The following is a 24,349-nucleotide window of genomic DNA, read 5'->3' as shown; positions in this document are numbered from 1 at the left end:
GCAATAATGATAATATCAGCATGTTRTGAAATATTTTTAAAAAATACAAAAAAAAATCTGCAAAATGAGATAGAAATCCGCAGCAGGGGCCTTCTCTGTCCTCTCCTCGCCCGATGTGGGGTCTCTCACACATCCCAAGGATGCCAGGAGGGTGTAAGGGCTCTGCTGCAGGACCGAGGGGCCACTGCTGAGCACAGCGGCCAACACGCTTTGTCCCTCCCGTGGTTGTGGTCATGCCGTCCAAAATTAGGCCCAAAGGGAGCCGTCCGGCGCTCCCTCCCTTCGCGCCGCTTCTTGTGGTTTTGAGCGGCTCGGCAGGGTTTCTGCTGCTCGCAGCTCCCCCTTCGCCGGGTCGGCGAGAGCACAGCGCGTAGGAAGGAAAAGGTATGGCACCAGCAGGCTTCGTGTCTGATGAGAGTAAAAAGTCTCCTTCCTCTGCTTCTGATATTCTTGCGGCCTAGTGCATAAAATACTCCTTTTCTCCTGAGTTAATATGTTAGCTTTCAATGACAACATATTCTGCTCTGGGTACGATACTTCTGTGAACACTGTACGTAGACCTGACTTCTAGCCTGAAAGTAAACAAATAGACATACATGTTCATTCAAACTAATAGTTTCTCAAAGCCCGTATTCTTTGCAATAGTATTCATTAAGCTCTTCTATTATACTTGGTGTGAGGAGAAAACTGGTAGCTGAACTCAAAGCAATGATAAGTTACCATCGTAATGATTCCTCATGTCGTGAGTAATTTATAATTCGCTCGGTATCTTCTCAGCAGAGCTTGCCTTCTGTTTTGGAAATGTGCTCCGTCGTACCCAGCCAAGGGTTTCAGTGCAATAAGAATTAAGGTGTGTCTCAGCTTTTCCCTGCAAGCAATAATGATGTTGTCAAGCGCTTGGGGTGAGACCAGCCCAGGTTTTTTGGGTGGGGAAAGACACTCTGTTATACAGCATCTTCAGTGCTTCTCGCAGAGGGAGACAGAGCCACCTCGAAAAGCTGAGTACAAGGACATCTACCGAGTGTCTTTTTAAAGAGGAACCAGAGGTGGGGGGGGGGGAGGGAAACGGAACAGACTTGTAACCGTAACTCACTTGGACTTGTATCTAAGAAATCAGATGCAATGGACTGGCTCCCTCACCGAACAACTGCTTTTCTGTTCCTTTTATTGGTAAGTCCAATTTTAATGCGATATTTGTAAACTCTGAGCTTATGTCCGCTGAACCCTTCTCAGCAGACCACTATATTTCACAGTGCAATCCACCCTCCCGAAAAAAAAAATCCCATGAAAATATGCATAAGAAATAAAATTGTGTTTATTTTAAACTGTGTTTCTAAAGATTCTACACAAAGAATTTTGTTTCGAATTGAATGCTGAAAATTGTTTCTTTCAATTGTCATTTTCTGAAATCATTTGATGTTCAATATATGGCTTTCTATGTTTAATGCATGAATTTTAAGACAAATCTTGTCTATATATACTACATAAAGAGCTATTTTGTTGATAATAATGCTAACATTTATAAAAATCCTAATAACTTGACTGCATATAACTTGGTACTATCTTTTTATTCTTTTACTCAATATAAGGAAGATGAAGAGGAAATATCATTTTCTAAAATGCATTTAGTAAAAGTGCCTCRGGGTTGACCAAGTCTTTTTGATCAGACTTTATGCAAGAGTAAAACCTGAAATTTAGTGAAGATTTTAGCTGAGTAAAAATCAGGACTTGGCCTATTACTTCCCATTATAAAGAATTCTTATCTCGTTGTGTATTAGTGTCTGAGCTGCCATGTATTAAGGAAGTAAATACTTCAAATGTTGAAATGAAAGTGTTGTTCTTTGAGTTTGTTTACTCTGAAAGGGAAGTTGCCTATGGTCAAACAGAATAGTTATGCAATGTGTTCATCGAGGCTGAGGAATTACCAGAAAAGACTTAAAAGAACTAGGGAGGCCCTTTTACTACTGCATTCTGTTTCATGTGTGGATTTTTACTCATCTGTGCTGCTCCTCTTAAATTATGTAGARGTTTAAGGCCATGAAGATTGGAAAGAATAGAATTTATATTATAGTTATTTCTTTAATGGCTTTTGGTTTACACAGCATATTAGTAAGTGTCAGTGTTTGTTAACTTCATGTTGCAGACATCGCTAGCAATGTTTGTAGTCAAGGAAAGAGGGTTTCTTGTTAGAGATTATAAAATGCTGAGATTTATTTTGAAATGATAATGTATGAATTTAGGTCACAATTTTGCAGTCAGTAAAGTAGAACTAATCAACATAGGGCAGCTGCCAGACAAATAATGGTAGAACTTGGCCAAAGTAAGGTATGGTTCAGATGAGTCTCTGCTTGTTTAATGCAGCGCACTGGTCTCTGCTGAGATTGGCATGTTGTGCGTCACCCTAACAGTTCTGGATTTTTATATAACATTAGTGACTACTAGTTTTATTTAGTTACCCAGTGATGCATACTCCTGGTCTTTTGAAAGTCAGAACAAAGCTGGTTGTATTGTATTTAAAATCTGTTCACTCAGGAGAAATTTTACTGCTTAATCTTCTAGTGTCAACACTGGAACAATTCTCGTTCTTTCAGTTTATTATTGTTACAATTGTGAGTGATTCAGAATGCATGTTTGGTCAGGAAAAAGAGAGAGATTGAAAACTTCAATTATATTTTGATGAGTATCATCTTTTTAAAAACTTTTACTAGCTAGAGGAATCGAGTGTTGTTCTTCTAACGTGTTTTTCTACATAACAGTGTTCATGATGGTTTGTACAGTCCCACAGCATCTTTTAGTGCTTTATAAAAATGTGCTGAACAAAACACAGGATTAAATACATTATGAATCATGAATACAATTTTATTGTAATCTAAGGAATATTCTTGATTTTGGACTTAATTATTCCTGAATGAAAATCATCTGCCTGGTGCATCTGGCTAGTATATTGCTAATGAGCTGTAAGAAATAAAATTGCCATGGAATTATAGATATTTTAGTGCACTTTCCAAAAATGAAGTCTTAACCTACCAGAGATTGTGCTCTGAAACTATTAATTTTCTATATGTATTTCACCATTGGTGGGACTGATTCTGCAATCCTCACTCACACGACTTCAAAGGTGTTAATCTCATGAGTAAGAGAGTTCTGTTTGTGGTACTTGCACAGACACATTTTATAGAAATAACCTGTTTGATCAKGTATGACTCTTCTCCTGCCAGCTATCATTTGACAGTTAATAATTTTAAATTCACCACATCTCTTATATGCTTTTGTCTGGTTACTTTTTTCCCATGTGTTATCTATGCTTCTTTTTTCTTCCGGTTGCTAGGCTATGGTTACACCTCCTACTCATAATTTGGTCAGACATAAAAATATTAAGAATCCAAATCCTCTCCTTGTGTATGCCTATGAAATATCTGCCAGAATGTAGCCAGGAAACTTCAGGCTCTTCTGCAAAGGAAGAGTTTAATTGTAGGAACAGAAACCAAAGTAATTCATCATCCAAGAATTATCTCTCAAAATTAAGTACTTACATCTGTAGTTATATTCCTAAATAAAAAAAAATGGTCTAAGCAAATGTATATTTGCAGCTAGAGCATTTTAGCCCTATTAGATTTTTTAATTATTATTTAGGAGATTTATTTAGGAGACTTTAGCATGACTAACTTGAAAAATTCCAATTTCGACAACAATGATTTACTCTCTGTATTGAAATTATTTCTCTGATCATTTTTCAAATAGTTAAACTTTGTTCATGTATTGAAATTCATTATTCCCATATGACATGTCCTATGTTATTTAGCTCTGCAAGCAGAAACAATCTTAGTGAAAGCTTTTCCCAAAATGGTTAGCTCTTTCAATAAACATACTTTAAAAGAAAGCTTTGGAATTTATTCTTCTGACTAACATGAGCATCATATCTTTCATTCACTTCTGTGGAAATAGCAGTAGGTTCTTCATCCCGGATATAATACAAAATATTGACTCCTGTTGCTAATATAAGAGGTCAGAAATTCCTGACTTTTACAGAGTTAGCAAATAAAGCCAGAAAAATTATCCTGCATAATTTTCTCTTAAAACTAGAAGAAACACATTCACTAATGGAATGCAAAAAATGGAAAGCACAAGTAAAAATGTATTCTTGTTTCAATTTAAAGGTTACCAAATAACTCCTTTTTAAAATATGAAGTTGTGTCTTATGCTTCAGCTCTGCTTCTCCTTATTTCACAAATACTTATTTTATCATTTTTTTGATGAGGTAGAATGCATAAAGGGAAGGGTACATTATTTCAACCCTTTACTAGTCAGCGTTTTGGCTGAGTAAGACCTAAAGGTCCCAAAATGCTGACACAACCAGAGCTACCATGATGACTAATATAATATATGAGAGTTCTCAGTCTTCCTCCCATCCAGGTCAACAACAATACTGCTGTTGACTTCAAAGAGAAAGAATCAGATGCAATATGAATAATGCTGGGAAGATGTTAAAGGTGTGTTCAGTCATTTAGATACGAGTAGGTGTAGGAGGGAGGATTCCATAATTGCATATAATGTTGCTTGGCAGTCAATTAATGATTAGTTAATTCTTGTTTGCAAATTACTTTGAAGATGCAAAGAACTATGCACGTCCTATGGGCCTAATTCTGTTCCCAGTTACATCAGAACAAATCCAGAGTAACTCCAGTGTGACGTCAAGAGCTCATGTAAGGCAAAGGGTTCGGACTCTGTATCATTRCAACAAAAGGTAAATTTTCAGACAGACTACCGTAAGAATGATGGTCATAACAAACATTTTCTGTCTGCACTTCTCCCAATCCCCACCAGAAAGAGCATGTGCAACTAGATTCTAGCTTCTCTGCAGAGTTTTCATTTTTTTTAGGGTCTCTTAGAGACTAGCAGGACAGCAAATCTTCATGTCATTCTAATCAGCCTGCCTACCCCAGGACTCAGCCAACACTTCCAGTTCCTATTGTTTTAATGATGTTTAATCSCTGACTTTACAGAGAATACTACATGTAAATGGTCAGACACTAGTTTAGAAGGGAAATTTATACAATATCTTCAAATGTACCAGAATTAGCTGCTAGGAGATAGATGGTAAAATGTTCTTCTCCACTGGAAATAGCACTAGAAACACAGGGTTTACAAGCTAGTGAGATTTTTGTAATTGACAGCTGGAAGGAGAGGGGAGGACTTTTTGTTTTTATCTTCTGATACCTGAGGAGAGCTGGAAAACATTAGTTGGGATAGTAGAGGAAACCCTGTTCCTGGCCATGTTAGACAGATGTCTCTCCGTAATTGTTTGGGTTTAGCTGGTGAACTAGATGGCCTCTTCTGGCATTTGTCTGTCCTATTTTCTGTAATATAGCAATAACTGAGATAGCCCTACTGAATGCAATTATCAAATTCATCAGATCAACACTCTTGAGTATATGAAAAATAGTACTGAGCTCACAGATTTCAAAACCATCAAAATTTCCTTAACGATCTTCCATCAACAACATGTAGTAGTAGCATTTTTCATTAGCTAGTAGGGGACAAGTGTGGAAATACTAGGCCTTAATTTAGGATTCTCAGTAATACTGATAAACAGATTCCTAACATTCCCATTAGTGGTGTCAATGTAATATGAATATCCTTCATTATTTGAAAGCAGAGTTCCCCATTGGTCATCAGTAAATATTGAAATCATTTTTTTTATGAATATTCCTGTCTTAAAGAACAGAATTCAAAAATTCTTTACAGGTATAATTCTTATTTCACAGGAATACTACTATTTCCTCCACACAGTATTTCAGTTATGCATGTTAACTGCGAGAGTGGCATGGCTGGAAGAGAGCTATTAGTTTCACTGTTAAATATTAGAATAGGCCATAAGATGCAGATAGTAGGTAAGCGTCACTAACATTGCATGGAGGGGCGTATACCATACTTTTCTRGGCCAACACAATTGCTTGCATGCCAGAAAGGACATAAGGCTAAGGGTGGAGAGAATTTCACTGTACTTGCCCTAGGAGGCTCTGCTCTGCTTGTGGGAACAGCTGATAAGAGATGCTGAATCAATGCAATATCTGGTCGGCTTCATCACTCAGCCTCCCTTGCAGGAGAGTAATCTGTGCATTCTACTCTCCTATGTTTCCCCAGTCTCCAAGATGGATCATAAAAGGAGAGACTTGAGGTCCGACCGAGGTGAAACAATTCCCCAGTTGAAATGGAGTCTGATATTGTAGAGATGAGTCACAACCACACATGAGCTGCAACCCCATTCTGCAGCTGAAGATTTACATAGTCACCAACAAATGCACTTGGATTAAAAGCTATAAAGATGCTCTTAGCCTAATCTGAACACATCTGTTTTCTGTCCAAAACCTGATGTGAATTTGTAATGATTTACCTGAGGAATACTTTTCTAAATGATTTATGTCAACAATGTACTCAAAGAAACAGGGAAAAAAAGTTATTATATGAATAGTCCCATACCTTTTAAGATATTACATACACTCAAGATACTACATTCATAGTCTAAACTCCCTCATTCATTAGTTAATTAAAGCAGCCTTTACTAACCGAGATCACAATGATTTTGTTGGGAAGAACAGATCATCAGAGAAATGTTTTTTTAAATGTCAGACAGTGGACATCTTATGGCACGTAAGTAAATGGAGGAGAGGTGGGAAGAGAGAATGAGCTGCTCATTGATCCATTATATGGAAAGAGATTGTTTTAACTTGAAGTGGAAGAAGATCTATGTTCATCTTCCAGCCTTGATATAACAACTATGTAATAAATATGAAGTGGGGAAAGTCCCCTGAGAAAATTTATCACAGAAAAAAATATTGTCAAAGAATTTATCCATGTAACATCTGACATAAAATTCATCATAGAAAACTTGTCAGACAAAAAAGTGAGCCACTAAAGAGCACTAGGAAATGATAGAGTTATGGAAAACTCGTAACTACAGCTGTTAGCCACCATTGGTGGGAAAGGAGAACTTCTGCAATGCTTTCTGGGTCGCCTAGATATTTTGTTCCTTTCAGTGATCAGTGAAGCAAACATTAAGTCCTGTAAATCTCACACTTGTCAACCTTTATTGTATGAAGTGGGTAAAGGTAGGTCATAAACCCAAAAGTGATGCTATAAAGTTATTCACCAAGTGACTTCATTTTCACATATGATTTAGGAAAAAACAAAGAAACTTTATGATTTTAATCTTAAAGTAATTACACATTGCATCTGATCCTGCAACATCTATTTACTTAAGTCTTTGCTTGCACAGCTAGACTTTGAAACAGAGCCCACTGAACTCCAAGAAAATACGTCTAGTGACTGCAATTGGCTTTCCATCCCGCATTTAATCTCTCTAACCTCCGTGAGAAGTTACAGGAGAATGTTTCTATTTTGTTTGCTTAGATCATATATTGAAGTGTTTTGAAATACTCCCGATCTACTTTCTAAATAGCCCTTCAGAAAATAAGACAATATTTCTTGTTTAATTTTCTAGACATACTTTTTTTTTTAACAAAACTTGCAATCACTTCTCTCTTCAGTTGATTCAACTAAGACACTGCAACCTACAAATCTGTGTGAAAGGTAGCTTTTGTGTAGATATACAGTATGAAATTTGCACGTTCGCTCAAACTCAAGGTGCCTTGACAGGCAGAATTAATTTTCGAAGGAATTAACTTTCAAGGAATTAAACAGTGGTGAACATAGGGGAAAAAGATGGCACAACATTTAATAATGGAAATCCTGCAACTACAGTCTAGTTAGGTTGTTGCAATGAACTTGAGAAAAAATACTGCTCCAGTCCTGCAATATAGCAATGTACAGGATCTCGATTTTGCTTACTGCATTTTGCCTTGCATTTTTATATGTCAATCTTTTATTGTTCTTGCAGGTACTCTTGGATTTCAGCACAGGATTTCATGTGGAGGTAATAGAAAATTCCTTAGAAACTGATTTTCTGATAAAATGAAATGTAACCATATAAAAATGAAATGGAAAATACTAAACTAAGACATTTTTTAACTTGATGATTGAAAATATATTTAAATATTAAACATTTGCGGGTAATAAACTACTCATTCTCTCAAGAGAAGTTCTCCAGAAACTCAACAAATATCTGATACTCAGGAGTAATATAAAAGAGTATATGTACAGTCTCAGGCTTGAGATTGAAACTCATGTAAAAAATCTAGCCTATAAAAAACTGTTTTCTACTTCTTAATGTTGGAAAATCTAAATGTTGGCATAAATTTAAAATGTATTTAAGTTGCTGATCATATTGACGCTAGAACTCTATGTCAAAGGTAAAAGAATGGGATGAAAATGGAGCAGCAAGATGGAAAACCTTCAAGAGACAAAAACGTGAATGGATCAAATTTGCTGCAGCTTGTAGAGAAGGAGAAGATAATTCTAAGAGGAATCCAATTGCCAAAGTAGGTAGAATGCAAAGTAGAAGTGTTATTCACTGATAAGAAAGCGTTTTGTAAAGACAGGCTGATAAAATCAGAGAGATTTGAGAGTGTATTTTCTTAGAGTAGTCAAAACAGGGTCCTCAGTGGCTGCTGAGGAGTGACCAAATGCTTCCTAGATTTTTCAGCTATGTCCACCTTCTGGAAAGCTCCAACACATATTCTGTTTATGTGCATATCACTTCTTTGCATTTCAGTATTCTCTTTCACTCTGAGAAACCCCTGAGCACAAGCTCCATGGTGGTGCTCGACTCCTGTGAGACGATGGAGTACATAGCATATCCTCCTATCCTTTCCCCACAGCTGTATCCCTTTGGGGGTCCAGTCACAGTGTAAGATTCTTGGAAGTTTCTCTCCCATAACATCCCCATGTCACTGCTGGAAGACTTAAAAGAAATATCCAGAGGAGATGTAGCAGTAGATTGACTGGTTTGTGATGCAGCCTTCAATTGGTTCTGCCAACCTTGTGATATGTGTTTGGGAGAGAAACAGAAAATGATATAGAATTCTTTGAGGGCAATAACATCAGGGGGGAAAAGGAAAAAAAATCTTGTAGATGTTTTAAGTGAGCTGACATAAACTATTATTGTCTATTATTTTAGATACGATCAGATTGTGAAGAAAACAATCCAATCACATACAGCATCTCTGGAGTCGGAATTGATCGTGCCCCCTATGGAATATTTGTTGTTAACCCAAGAACAGGAGAAATTAATATAACATCGATAGTGGATAGGGAAATAACCCCAGTATTTGTTGTAAGTATTATTGTTTCCCCCTCCCCCCCTTTATAATGGTGGCTTCAAGAGGCAGAGCAGGGCGGGGGAACAGAGTTAGACAAGTGCTCTAATTCTTTTGTTTAAAATTGTTGCTTCCTCGCCTTCATTTTTTTTTGTTTTTAAAATGAGTAAATCTTTTTATCTAGATACGTTGCTTTGCCAAGCACTCGGTGACGGGTGTAGATTTGGAACCACCTCTTGAACTTCGAGTCAGAGTTCTGGATATAAATGATAATCCTCCTGTATTTGCACAATCTGTATTTACAGGATCTATTGAAGAATGCAGTATGGACAGTAAGTAACTATGTTCTGCCTATTACAGAATAGTATAGTCAGGGGGCTGCTAGAATAGAGTTAATATAAAGCTGGGATGTTCATTCTACTTTCTCTTAGGCAATAATATATGTTTCCCAGAACTACTGCAGAAGGAGGGGAGAGATGTTTCTCAGAATGCCACTGGAGCATAGATCCAAGCTTGTTGCCTAAAATTAGGCAGTGATGCATTCTTTCCTCATTTCTCCCACACATGAACACTTAATACTCCAGTTCCTAACCTCATCATCATTCATATTATTTTAGATGTGAAAACTTAAAATAAATTGGTTCTTGTCTTCTCATTAGAAAGAAAAAAAAAAGCTTATCTCCTGTGATGATATATAAAATATGATTTTTCCCATTTTTCTGATTCAAATATTTGTATTTGTAGCCTGAATACTGTGATTACAGTAGAACATTACTAAATAAATCCTTATTTAAACCACTAAAATGGTTCTTACCACCAAAAGCACTGCGATCAGCATGAGGCATGTAAGTAGCACTGAGGTCAGTAAGGGAATGGTAGAGGAGAGTTCATGTCCTGAATAGAAAGGCAAAGAACCACACTAACATACCGCTACAAACTCATCCTGCCATGCACACACACRAAATCAGGTGGTCCCCTTACAGCCCTACTTTCTAGAAATCCCCATCTAATATTGCAAAGGTTTTCCATCTGAGTATCTACAAGCTCAGAACTTAATGTATTCACACAGCCTCTATTGTGACTTAGAGGTTCAGTAAAAACCTGCATTACTACACCCGACCTTAACTTGCAGTGCATTTTGAAGTCATTAAAATTCAGTCATAACCAGCATTACAAATAAAAAACTCTTTTTCTTTGTGGATGTCATTTTGATTCATCAGGAGCTTATCATTGTCTTGAAGAGTCTTTTACAGGAACAAAACATACTTTCTGATTTTTTTTTTCATTATTATTATTTTTAGACACACTGGTGATGAAAATAATTGCAACAGATGCAGATGAACCTAATCACTTGAATTCTAAAATTGCCTTCAAGATAGAGAGTCAGGAACCTTCAGGTCCACCAATGTTCATTATGAATAAATATACTGGAGAACTTCATCTAGCAAATTATCTTGACAGAGAGGTAAAATTTCCTTTTCCAAAATTAAATAACATGATGTTTTCATGGCAGGTGTGTTTTGAGAATGTCAAAAATGAAATAGAAAGAACAGGGTATTATTTATTTATTTATTTATTTATTTAATTTTAAGGAAGTGGCTTTGTTACAATAAAATGTCTCAGGGAAGTGAATGAACTGGGAAATAATAGCAAGATGCAACTATTTACAATGTCTAAAATGTAGAGATCATTGTAACACCCTGATTTTTCTTTCTGTGTTAGCAACATAGTAGCTACACTCTTGTTGTGAAGGCATCAGACCGGGATGGAGCAGCAGACGGAATTTCATCTATTTGTAGCTGTAATGTTAAAGTTATTGATGTCAATGACAACTTCCCAACTCTTGCTCAAAGCTCTGTAAGTTTTTAATATCAAAATCAACAACACTGTTTTAAAACCCTATTCAAAAATCCAATAGATAACAAAGCCCTAACCAACCCATTGAGTATTTTCTCATTTGAATGCTCTGCTGAATTAAAGGGATAGTTTCCTTGAAGTGTGCCCAAATYCTTTCTATAGTTTGCACACCAATTCCCATAACAAACACTTAGATTATTTTTGTATTCAGAGAACTCATCCTGTCCCTTACATGTCCAGACCTGTGTAATGTTCCCTGTTGAAGATTAAACCACCTTTATTCATTTTTTTCTTACAAAAAGCACAAATACAAATCCCTTAAACTGTGYCTACAAACATATGAGGCAACCCAGCTCTTCACATCTGCAACCAGAATCACAGTTTACACAGAATGTACAATTATTCTCAAATTTGTATTGACTGTGGACAGAATGTCATTCAAGAGAGTCCCTACAGTTAGCTGTGTTTTCCTGAGATTGCATATTTTAGTGTTTGTTAATAGATATTTTTCTGYCATTCCAGTTTTCAGCAAGTATTTCAGAAAATGCACTTAGCTCAGAATTGCTACGAATACAAGCTCTGGATGCTGATGAAGAGTTTACAGATAACTGGTTAGCAGAGTTTTTCTTTATATCTGGTAATGAAGATAACTGCTTTGAAATTGTTACAGATCCAGCTACAAATCAAGGAATCCTTAGAGTAATTAAGGTATGGATAAATATTGTGATTTAACTGTTTAAATACTCATCTTAAAATAATGTAAATCATTAAAAAAATAATTTTGAAACTATCAACAAAAGTACTGTGACTCAACCATTTAAAATAGTATATTTAATAAAATTGAAGTCCAGGAAATTGTATTTATTTTCTATTTTTTCTGTGTTTAATCTTTTAGGAACTGAATTACGAACACATCCAAAGCCACACATTGAGTATTGGTGTCAGAAACCGAGCTGCCTTCCACCACTCTGTTGCACCTCAGTATCAAGTTATTGGAACACCTCTCATAGTAGAAGTAAAAAATGTAATTGAACCACCAAGATTTCCTCAATCTCCGATCAGTTTTTCTATATCAGAAAGTACAAGACAGAGTCATGTGGTTGGAACATACACAGCCATTGATGAGGAAACTGGGACTATGGCATCTAATGTCATGTAAGGCCGTATTTTCTCTGCTTAACTCCCCAGATTTAATAATACTTTTAAATAAGATTTCATTCAGAAGGGAAAAAGAAGTTCTCTGTTCCAGCCAAGGAAGTAGAAAACGAGGCTATGAAGGACACCTTAAAAGCTACAGAACAATTGCCAGTACAATAGCAATAGAAAAATATACTCTTATGTGCATTTTTATGCTATGATTATTTTAGCTGGCTGACCATATTTTTCTTATGCTTATGCACTTGAGAAAGGGAATGACATTTTTATAACAGGCTTAAGTAAATCAGAACAATATTTCTAACCTTTTTCATAAATTTTGAAAGGTTTTGTTACAACTTTAGAATATTATAGGAGGAGCTGTGGATTTAGCTACTGACATTAGCAAAGGTTCTAGTAAGTATTTAAAGAGTAAGGTGATATTTTACTTTTAGGCTATGATATCATATTGAAATACGATATATTTCAAAGTATAATTCTATACAGTTGCTTTATTCTTTATTATTATTCTGGTGTGCATAATTATCATTCTGCTGTTCATCTTCTGCAGTCTGATGGAATTTTGCTTGAACAAGGACAATGCAATAGGATTTAGTGCAGAGTAAGAAAAGTTTCAAAGTGACAAATAATATTTACAAAATAAGTATGTAGTAGAACGCTATAGCATATGAAGTCAGTGCTAACTGGACTAATTCATTCCAAGCAAATAACTGAGTGATTGAGTTGTTTCATATTAATAATTCTGAATATTTGTAATTCACTAAATACAGATATAGTATAGGACGTGATCCAGCTGCCTGGTTCAAAATCAATCCAAATACTGGTGAAATCACACTGAACAAAGTTATTGATCGGGAATCATCCTACGTAGTCAATGGGGAATACAGAGCAGAGGTCTGGGCTGTTACCAGAGGTAAGAAAATAGATTAACTTTTTCTGAAACAGAACTGTCTTAGTTCAGATTTCTCTATTTCTTCCMCCTTTTCTAATTTTCCTACCTGAACTGCATTGTTTATAATACCTATACTCCTTCCTGATTACAAGTACCTTCTTTTTACAGGGTTTCCTCGACATACTGCYACTGGTACCGTTGTTCTTTTGATACAAGACGTCAATGATAATTGTCCAACTGTTAATACAGAAACAAGGAAAGTATGCATGCATTCTCCATCAGTGGTTATCACAGCAAAGGACATGGATAGTGATCAGTATGGCCCTCCCTTTACATTCAGCATACATGGTGAACCTCAAACTACATGGATTATCAGATCAATAAATGGTAAATTAAACTATGTTTTATAACAGAGTAAATCATGGCAATATACTCTTATCCAAAATAATCAATTAGGATAACTTTCTAATAACAACAACAACAAAAATAGTTACTAGGATCTATAATGACCTCACTTAAACATGTTATTACACTCATATGAATCCAAGGAATAAAATGGAACTGTTTTGGATTTGTACTTATACATTAATCATATTAGCATCATTAGATGTATTTTGTCTAACTCTCATCTTTTAAAAGGAACTAAATTGTATGCTGATAAAAATAGAGCAGCAAAACTTTATTTTAGTAGAGTATAACTGTAATAAACCTTGTTCTAAAGCTAATGGGGTAATTCAAAAGGAACAATATGATTTTTTTTCTTTATATATTATCTATTTTTATATTATCTATTTTTATAATATCTAAAAAATTCTAAGCATGTGAACTCTCAAATTTATTATTTCTCTTGCATGTTACACTTGTCCTAAGCAGGTGAAAATATGTAACTTTAAATATTTTAAAACTATGGAAAAACCTTTTAAGAAAAACATAAACGTGCAGTCATGTAACGTATCTAACATAGCTGTCATGTAACCTCCCTGTAAGAGAAAAGGAAATGTGTGTTATTTGCAATTTTAATCTTCCCCATTGTGGGAATAAAAATCTGGAGATGTTGCCATAGGTATAAAAAAAAATGCATTTGCCTCTTTATATTTCTCAGTTTAAAAACTGATGATTAAACTGATTTGGCTCAGGTTTTGCAAAAAAAAAAAAAAAAAANAAAAAAAAAAAAAAAAAAAAAAGTAGCATAGACTAAGATTATAATTACTTCTAGTAACTGAGATTTACTCTTCATTCTACACTATGAACATTATTCACAAAAATTATAAACTTGTACCGTGTTAAAGTCAACACCTCAGTCTAAATAATCCTTTCTTGTTTTCTCCCAAAGCTTCATCTGCAGAACTAGTGGGTCAGAACATTGACTTTGTCTTGTATGAGATCTATGTCAACATTAAAGATAACCAAGGCCGAGGTTGTCCACGACCACAYATAATTCCTCTGCAAGTTTGTCGGTGTGATAGTCGCAATTACTGCACCAGTGGAGCTACAAAAATAATTGTCATTGGTGGTCGTGCTGGTGGTGCTGGTGGTGGCAGTGCTGGCGGTGGTGCTGGCGGCGGTGCTGGTGGTGGTGGCAGTGCYGGTGGCGGTGGTGCTGGTGGCAGTGCTGGTGGCGGTGCTGGTGGCGGTGCTGGTGGCGGTGGTGCTGCTGGTGGTGGAGGAAGCCAGGGAGGTGAAACAGGGGGAGGAACAGACCAACAGGGCACCACCGGTGAGAGTGGAGATGAAGGAGGTGACGGTGTTACGGGTGATGGAAGTGAAACTGGGGACAATTACAATGGTGGATACAGTGAAGGTTATGATGAAGTTACTGGGGCCGGTGGTGAAGGTTATGAAGGACAAGGAGGTTATGGCAGAGACTTTCAATCTTCTACCACGCTTAGCGGTGCTGCCATTGGCCTGATGTTTCTTGGAGGATTAATATTTGTTCGTAAGTATAAAATTAGGAAAATTATTTTATTAAATTTCTAATGCATATATATTTTTTGCTCTTTTAAAATAAGTAGACTTATTGGTTTGTTAAATTGGGATTCGCATGGGCACTTCACAAAGTAAGAAATGCTTGTTAAATTAAAAGAAAATATGTACATATATATACAGTATATAGTTTATACATACACACGCACACACACACACAAATACATACACATATGTATTTACTTATATATATGCATATATAATATTACATACTCTTCTTTCAGAAACAATTATTTCCTTCCTAAGAGGGTTTTTTTTCCCTAAAGTGCTATCTAGTTCTCATAAGAATTAGTGATAATTCAGATTTGATCAAAAGTTTAATAGAAGACTTGGAAGATTCTGAGCAAGAGTTGGCACTATTGACTTTACAATCTGCTTATAGCAATGTGCTGTACTTCAGTTACATTACTTAAAAGAAAAGGCCAATTATCAGCTCCAAGTTGGGTACAAAAAGAAATAAATAAAAAAGAAAGATTACTTTGAAGTCAATGACAAATTTCAATGGTTAAAAAMCAAAACTTTTTAAATTTTAAATATTTCAGCAGCTTCTGTCAACTAAAAATAAGCAGGGCTTGTGATGACAGGATCAGAACAGATCATTCTCATGTCCCATTATTTCTCAAGAAACGCGAGTTTCAGGGAGAATAATGAGTCAAATCAGACTTTATGCTGAGCACTGGTGTAAGCAGCATATAAACTTCCAGCATAATCAGACACAGTTGTTTTTCATGACAAGAGCAACCAGCCAACCACCAAGATCTGCTCAATGCAGAGCTTTGGCTTGGTTGRGTTAGGTCTGGGTTAGGTTTTTTTTTGAAGCTACAAATTTTCAAGCTATTTTGTTTCTTCTTCTCATTTTGGTGAATGTCACAGGACAGATCACCTTTTGGTCTTTGGAAATCTTTTCTCCCAATTAGTAGCTTCTAGAGTAAATATGTTTTTAGTTTTGTAGTGAGGAAACACTTTGTACACTTTATAGTCTCTTTTCTCTTCGGGTCACTATGAGTTTCAGATACTCTGGCACTTATACTCTCTTGTGGTCAGTTGTCTGTCTATACTCACTCTGTAGTGATACCAGGTTACTAAATTAGCCATCTAGGCTAAGGGTATAAAGCCTGCCAGAATGAGCATCTCAGCTCATTCCTAAAATGAGTAATGATTTTGATGGCAGCACTTAAAGCATTCAGCAAATCCAAGTACAAAATTCTTGAAAGAACTAAACATAATACAGCACACTGAGAAACCTGACTCACTTTATTTAATCATTTGTTAAAACTTTGGATTTTAGGGGTTTGTTGGGGGTTTGATGCTTTTGTTTTTTTCGTCAACTATATATGATGTAAAAAAGCCAACAATCATTGTAGCCAGATGGAAATCTTTCCATTGATTGTTGTAAGTTTACCATCATTAACATGCATTTCTTTTCATTTTACAGTAAGTAAAGAAAAAATGTATGCTTAYGTATCAAGGACAATTATCACTGAATGCTGTATATAGCAAGACTAACTCTGTTTGTTTTATTTTCATATATCTGTATCTTAAATTAATCCAGCAGAGATAGATCAAAGTCTATTCCCAGCTGTGCGTGCATAAATTTGGAATAACAGCCCTACTTCACCCCACWTTTGCTTTGCTGTAACTAAAAGCAGAAATTATTCCAATTATCCATATACATACGTTTTCAAAAGCAGCTAATGATTCTTAGAGCCAGACTTGTAGGCTGCTTGGTTTGAAACATTTCAAGTCATATTTTTGAAAGTTCTTGAGTACCTACTCTCTGGGAAAAATAGCTATTCTTGTGAAGAAGAGATGGCCTAAATCCCTGTTTCCTGTTTCTTTCCTTTAAGTGATTCCAATTTTGATGTCAATGAGCGACTGTTGTGGCTGTGGACCTGGAGCTGCAGGTGGAGTTGGGACTGGATTTGAACCTGTACCTGAATGCACAGAAGGGGCAATTCATCCATGGGGAATAGAAGGTGCACAACCTGAAGACAGGGTCAGTATATCCCATGTTTCTAAAACCCACATTCATTTACATTTTCATACATCCTGCATCCTGTCTAGAAGCAATTGTAGCACTGTGCCATTTCTAAAATAATCCTGAGATTGTCTAACCTTGTCAAACAGGTATGAAAGGTGATTCTTAATTAATATTTGGAGACGGAGTTTGTGTCTTACATTACTGTGCTCAGTTTGGCCCAACAGTTTGTTGTTACTGCTCCCTGAGCTGAGACACAGTAACTAGCAAGCTTTCTGAATGTAAGATAGGACAAGATAACACAAACCATCTTCACTGATCACTTTTACCTTGACAGTGAAACAGACTTGGGTGGAGTCTTCTTACAGGGATGGTCATCAAGAGCTGACCAGAGCAATAGTTAACAGTTTAGTGGTAATTCCTGAACAGTTTTGGTCTTCATACGGGAATTTCAAAGTTCAATGTTCAAGGAGTCAAAATATTGTTTTCCAGGATGTCTCACACATTCTTGCCCCAACAACAGCTGCTGGAGGTGAATTTGGTGAACCCTCTGGTAAGTAGATCCTAAGATTTTCTTTGTTCACTATAATAAMACTTTCAGCACTTTATGTCTTCTGGTTTATGGAGTACTTCAGTTTCTAAGCTAGAACCCAGTCCTTCTGATCTCACCTGTGTGGATAGTCAAACTGAGGTCAGTTGGACTTCCTGGGATGAGTAAAGCCTCTGAAGTTTGAACTTGAATATGGATAGATTCATCTCTGCAAACTGCATTTATTTTGAAAYATTTAACAAGACTTTCTAATCTCAGGCAATTTTATTTCATTGTTCCTCCTAGCAAATTAAGGTTCTTTTCAAGACACCAGTTTAAGCAGAAATCAATCTCAACACCAGAATAACACAACTTTTCTTTCATAASTCAGTGATGAAGGGTTTAGTTCATTCCAGTTTCCAAGCTCTGCTTAGTACAAGTGAGAGCAAGGAGCCAGGTAATTTCTCCCCAGTTCWGCACCATCCTAGACAGAGAGCTGGCACACACCATAATATATTTATGCTCCTAATATAAGGTCCTCCCAGGAATTCAATGGCCATAAAAATGTCCACAATGCCAGTTTCTATTTTCCCCATTCTTTACACCACAACAGGAAGTAAGGATGTTGACTCAGAATCCACTTTCATTAAGCTTATGATAGGAAGAAATGTCATACTGCAAGACAAATTCTCTGATGATTTTTGAATAGAMATAAATGTTCCTATCCTTAAGATAAAACCAAAAGCTAACAAAATATTTGGGGCATAAATTTGAATTAAGAGTCTTTGTTGTCAGGGAAGTTATGCTGKCATGACAAACTGAAAAGTTTAAGACTGATATCTGTGATTTAATTTTTTTCTACTTTTATCTCTACTGCTAAAGCAAGAGCCTCTGATTCAAATTCTATTAGCGGAGACTAACAAGGTTAAATGAGAAAAAAAGTGATAGAATCTGGCCTACAGTTCTTAATACAATCATATTCAAGACTAATGTATGCAATTAGTTTATTGCATTACATGTTGATATTTAAGAGCACTCATTCATTATTATCACATATGAAAAAATCTGGAGAAGATAAAATCCTGTGAGTATAATTTCATGGTTTATTGTAAAGGATATTTTCATTCTATATTATAGACACTGGCGGTTATTATGATCAGCTCTGTTCCCCAAGTTCCCTGGCTTCTTAACAGCTGGGAAATATGAAAAGGATTACAAGGCTCTTTCTTTTCCTGGAGAGTTTAAAGCAACATTCTTAACCCCAATGTGATCATAAATTTACATTTCTGTATTTGCTCAAATATCCATAACCATTATCTGATGTTCTAATATAAATCCCATGACAGCATATAACCAGAGAGAGAAAACTCTCCAGCCAATTACACAAGTGAATTGTTGATTTTCTAAAGCATATATGCAAATGCATGCCTAGCCTCATGCATAAAATCAAAGTCTTAAATTTGTAGGAATACTCAATTTTTATTGCAATTTCAATGTTCAGCACGTATGTGAATCTGTGATAAAAATTGGTTTAAAATACCTTCAGAAGCTTAATGGGGCTGACCTGCTGCAAAGCAGCTCTGCAGAGAAGGACCTGGSAGTGCTGGTGGATGACAAGTTGACCATGAGCCAGCAATGTGCCCTTGTGGCCTAGAAGGCCAATGGTCTCCTGGGCTGCATTAGGAAGACTGTTGCCAGCAGGTCGAGGGAGGTGATCCTGCCCCTCTACTCAGCCCTGGGGAGGCCTCATCTYRAGTACTRTGTCCAGTTCTGGGMTCCCCAGKACAAGAGAGACMKGGAGCTACTGGAGGGAGTCCAGCGTAGGGCTACAAAGATGATCAGAGGGCTGGAGCATCTGCCCTGTGAGGAACGGCTGCGAGAGCTGGGCCTCTTCAGCCTGGGGAAGAGAAGACTGAGGGGGGATCTGATCAATGTGTACAAGTACCTGAAGGGAGGGTGTCAAGGGGACGGGGACAAACTCTTTTCAGTTGTCCCATATGACAGGAAAAGAGGCAAAGGGCAGAAATTGAAGCACAGGAAGTTCTGCCTGAACGTGAGGGGGAATTTCTTCACTGTGAGAGTGGCGGAGCACTGGACTAGGTTGCCCAGAGAGGTGGTGGAGTCTCCCTCTCTGGAGATCTTCAAAGCCCTCCTGGATGTAATCCTGTCTAACATGCTGTAGGTGACTCTGCTGAGCAGGGAGGTTGGACTAGATGATCTCCAGAGGTCCCTTCCAACCTTACTGATTCTGTGATTTTATGATTCTGTAACAGGACCACCATAATAATTGTAAAAAAAATAGTATACTCTTTATAAATATCACAGAATATAGGAAGGATAACTTATTTTTTCCCTCCATTTTCAGAAATATATACAAACACGTATGGAGGAGGAGGAGTAGTAACTTCTGGTGTTGAAGACACTACAGCAGTTGGCTATGGTACTGGTACCGGTTATGGAACAGCTGGAGGAATCTCTGGAACAGGAGAAGCAAAGGGATCATGTGGAGGAACGATAAAAGAGTATCGAGAAGGAGGGGTGAATATGGCCTTCCTAGACAACTACTTCTCTGAGGTAGCTAGCCCATTTTTGTATTATATTTGTGAGMCATCTAGTAGATCCTCCTTTCCAGGTTACATGGCAGAAATTCAAAATAACGACACTGAAATTGAAAATGAAATTGAAATTGAATGACATAGAATTGGTCTGAGAGAAAATCAGACTGTACTAATAGGAAAAAAAAAAGGATATTAATAATACTGCTTTTCAGCTGTTGACATAATACATTTGATAAGCAAAATTGGTAGCAAGTTATTAAATTATTTCAGCTTAATAAGTGACCATCAAAATTATATTTGCCAACTTTTTTTAGTGTATAGATATAACATTGAGAATATTCCTTACTTGAAATTATTCACAAATTGAATAGAATAGYAGTCTAGAGATTGCTTAATGAAGGAACTTTAACTTTCAAGGAATTGTTAATATACATTCCCTTTCTTCTGTTTTCTCATTGCTCTGTCTGTCCAGAAAAAAAAAAGAAAACTGCAAATGATACAAATATTCATTTTTGTAACTGTCAAAATATTAACTAGCCTTTACATCTAAGATAAAAGAATGCTGTGGCATGTGCATGATTAATGGATTAATKGGATAAATTTTCATGATTAGCAAGAACCATAAGGTATAAATACTATAATTGCATACATCATCAAAATATCAATTAATATTTAAGGACTACTGTATTTCAAGGTCTGAAAAAGATGCAGTGGTGGAGGGGACAGAGCAGTCCTGAACACAGATTTCTTCCAGACTTGGATCTCCCTGGGAGCACTATATATTAATCACCTGCCCCAGATCCTCCTATCATAAATCAGTGATCTCCATCCTGCTCAGAACTGATTCCYCTCTGAGCCTCTTGGGCTCATCTAACTTCCCCACTGCGCCCAACCCTCAGACCCATCCTTTCCATCCTGGGCCCTCAGCTGTTTCCCTCACTTCCCAGCTTCACTCCTCTTCCTCTTCCTACCACTACGTCCAGATATTGCTTCCCAAAGCTTGCATACCCGCATTCCCTTCCACTCTACCCCACAGTTATGCCTGCTATCRACAGCCAGGTACCGCATTATTCCTTGGCTGTCTTGGCCAGCTATGTTCATGCTGCCCTCAGACTCTCCCTTYAGGGCCTGCTCTGATGGCAATTTCTGGATTTGAGAAAAGGTTTAATTTTATCAAAATTTCTGTTTGGAGATCCCGAAGGCAGAAAAGTAGGAAATTTCTAGGAAAGTTATTGCCTAAATGTTAAACAAAAACTCAAGTCTTTGTAAAGTTCATTTTAAATGAAATTTGATTTGCTAGCTCTTTGCAAAAGTAAGAATAAAAGGTCAATAACATTTGAATAGGACTTACTTCAAGATCACAAAGATGTTGCTGATTTCTTTTAATCTTACTAGGTGATGTTATTTTTCAAGTCTGCTATGCCCAGTTGTGATTAGAGAAATCTCACTAGGGATAGAATTAAAAACCTGAAGAAAAGTAATTCTCTTCTATTTTTTTTTCCTGTTTTTCCAAACTGCAGAAAGCATTTGTGTATGCAGATGAAGATGAAGGTCGTCCAGCAAATGATTGTCTCTTAATATACGATCATGAAGGAGTAGGTACTCCTGTTGGCTCTGTGGGTTGCTGCAGTTTTATCGGAGAAGATACAGATGAAACGTATTTGGATACATTAGGACCMAAATTTAAGACCTTGGCAGAAATCTGTCTGGGCAAAGAAATTGAAACTTTTTCTGAAGTTAACCTGCCATGGCCATCTGGTAGTGCTACCTTTCCCAACCCTGAGAGCGATATAAATTTGCCACCACCTGGAACCACCATCATCGTCAACGGAGGTGCACCAATGCCTCCCCCAGCTGGTACTACAACAATTGTTACGGAAAACACCTATACGTCCGGGTCTACCTTGCAGCCCCCAAGGCCAATGTCTGATCCTTTGCTCCATGGCAATGTGATGGTGACTGAGACCTACACATCCAGCCCGCCCTCCCTTAGTGTTGACCCTCTGCGCGCATCGAACGTCGTCGTAACCGAAAGGGTTGTCGGGCCGGCGTCCGCCTCCGATTTGCGTGGCATGCTAGATATCCCCGATCTCACGGAGGGGTCCAACGTCATCGTCACGGAAAGAGTGATCGCGCCCAACTCGCGGCTCCCGACCTCCTTGAGCATTCCCGACCTCGTAGACGGGTCGAACGTGGTGGTGACGGAAAGGGTGATCAGACCGGCCACTGGGATGCGCGGCAGCTTGATCAACATCCCCGCCGAGCTGTCCAGCGCCCACAACGTGGTGGTCACGGAGAGAGTAGTGTCCGGGGCTGCAATGAGCGGTGTGGGCGGGGCCGGCATGGGCGGGGCCGGCATGGGCGGAGCCATCGTGGGCGGGGCCAGCATGGGCGGGATGAGTGGCGCGGCCCCGATGTTGAACGCCGACTGCCACCTCAGCCAGCCCATGGGCACGGCCTCCCCCGGCACCTCGCGGCAGAGGGTGACCAAGTACAGCACCGTGCAGTACTCCAGCCAGTGAGCCAGCCCCCCGCGGGCCCTCCCGCCGGCCCGAACCACGGCTCGCCCTGGCGCTTGTCACCCGCCGCCGACCCAGGGTATTGCTATCACTCGCACCTAGCCACCGACAGCAAAATTGCAGRGATTCGCACCCGAGGAGGATTCTCGTGAGGGTACCCAGTTTCAAAGTCAAACGCAGAGCTTGGTCAGGGAGGGGAAAGTTCGGGGTTAACGGGTTAATGGCTCCTTACTGACAAGACAGGAAAAGGGCACAATTAATAATTAGTCAGCACATCATTAGTAAGCACTTTCAAGAACGTCATTTTACTTCACATGCCATTAAATGTGCTTTGCAAAATAGTACTTCAAGTAACGTCTGCTACCACCAGCAATAAATAATAATCATACAAATACAATWCGTTTTCATAGTTTTCTCAGTAAAAAGTTCTCAGTAAAACAAGTACTTCCTCAAAACTGTCATGTTGTTACCACCAMGGTGAACTTTGACTAGTAATCCACTGCCGCTGGTGCTGTAGAATTGAACCTGTTACCTGCGAARCTGTTTTTGCCTCATCTTTTCTCCGTTACTGTTACTACCATAGCTAAATCTAAGAGGTCTGCAGTGAAACTAGATTTTTTTTTTTTTTTTGCCATACTATGACTGTCATTCAAGTTTCCAATGTCTGGGTATATTATAAGGACTATAATATACACATAAGTTTTATTTGCCAATAGTGGCAAGAAAACGCCTTAGAAGCTTTATGCTGTGGGGAGGCAATAGCAAAAATAATAGTGATATCGGTAGCTGAACTCCTTCATGAAAAGAAAAAAAAATACTTGGGAACAATATAAATTTGCTAATACATAATGGAGAGAATTGTTATTTCATATGTCAATGTATTTTGCATTGATATTTTGAAGTTTTATTTTAATGTGCTAATTGAAAAGAGTCGTTATGATTCCATAATCTTAATTAAATCCAGCATTTATTTTCCCACAAAAGCAGCTCTGCTGGACTCTGTTATTCTTGTAATACCTTAACATGCTTTAGAACACGACCTGAAGGAACAAAATACTGAAATATAGAATTCATCTCCTTTTATTTCTGTACTGTATGTATAATACACAAACACCGCTGCAGTGTAAATACAATAGGGTTATAAGGAGGAATTGGCTTTTTTTTTTTTTTTTTTTTTCTGCATCACCAAATGAGTACTTCTTTCTCCTCACATTAAGAGTTGTTTGTGGACTTCCCACTCGATAAAATGGAGAAGAAACTTCTAGCTCTATATTCAGAATAACTCATTTTGGACAAGTTTCGAAGTCTGATATCAGTCAGGAAAAGACTCTTCCTTTTTAAAAGAGGCTCTCAGAAATGTCACTAGATCCACCGGCAGAGACAGTCCGCGGCGCCCTTTGAGTCAGTGTTACAGCCATTGGCACTGGCGCTCCCCAGAAGTTACTACCTACCCCAAGGCTACCTCAAGAAAGGGTCCCTTCATGGCTTTTATGAAACAGCTAAAGAGTGCCAGATGCTCTTCCCGTAACACTGAAGCATTGCTACTTTTTACTTCACCCTGCRGCCTTGATTATCTTAATTTGTTTATTTCCATGGAATTATTCTCTTCTATGTGTTCTATACAACTATAAGTATGGTTTCTAGAATCTTTCTTTAAGGAAGG

General features: G+C 37.6%; 1 protein-coding gene across 3 annotated transcripts; it reads left to right on the top strand.

Moving 5' to 3' along the window:
* The first annotated feature begins 1,122 nt into the window (after positions 1–1,122).
* Positions 1,123–22,689, top strand: LOC146590615 (desmoglein-4-like). 3 transcript variants are annotated; one of them, XM_085314292.1, is made up of 17 exons: positions 1,123–1,170; positions 7,898–7,933; positions 8,310–8,438; positions 9,077–9,232; positions 9,400–9,547; positions 10,517–10,680; positions 10,938–11,072; positions 11,595–11,780; positions 11,968–12,227; positions 12,998–13,140; positions 13,288–13,506; positions 14,453–14,683; positions 14,855–15,055; positions 16,950–17,098; positions 17,573–17,633; positions 19,975–20,183; positions 21,688–22,689. In XM_085314292.1, the coding sequence occupies exons 1-17, from the start codon at positions 1,123–1,125 to the stop codon at positions 22,687–22,689; spliced, it is 3,477 nt and encodes a 1,158-aa protein (XP_085170418.1). The 3 variants fall into 3 exon arrangements, with proteins under 3 accessions (XP_085170418.1, XP_085170417.1, XP_085170416.1); XM_085314291.1 differs by having other exon boundaries at positions 14,453–14,863; positions 14,921–15,055; XM_085314290.1 differs by having other exon boundaries at positions 14,453–15,055.
* The last annotated feature ends 1,660 nt before the right edge of the window (positions 22,690–24,349 follow it).

Source organism: Rhea americana, unplaced genomic scaffold (genome assembly GCF_003343005.1).
Source record: "Rhea americana isolate MKP2758 unplaced genomic scaffold, rheAme1 scaffold_40, whole genome shotgun sequence".
Lineage (NCBI taxonomy): Eukaryota > Metazoa > Chordata > Aves > Rheiformes > Rheidae > Rhea > Rhea americana.
Note: the sequence above shows the minus strand (reverse complement) of the source record. Positions and strands in the feature narration are given on the sequence as shown.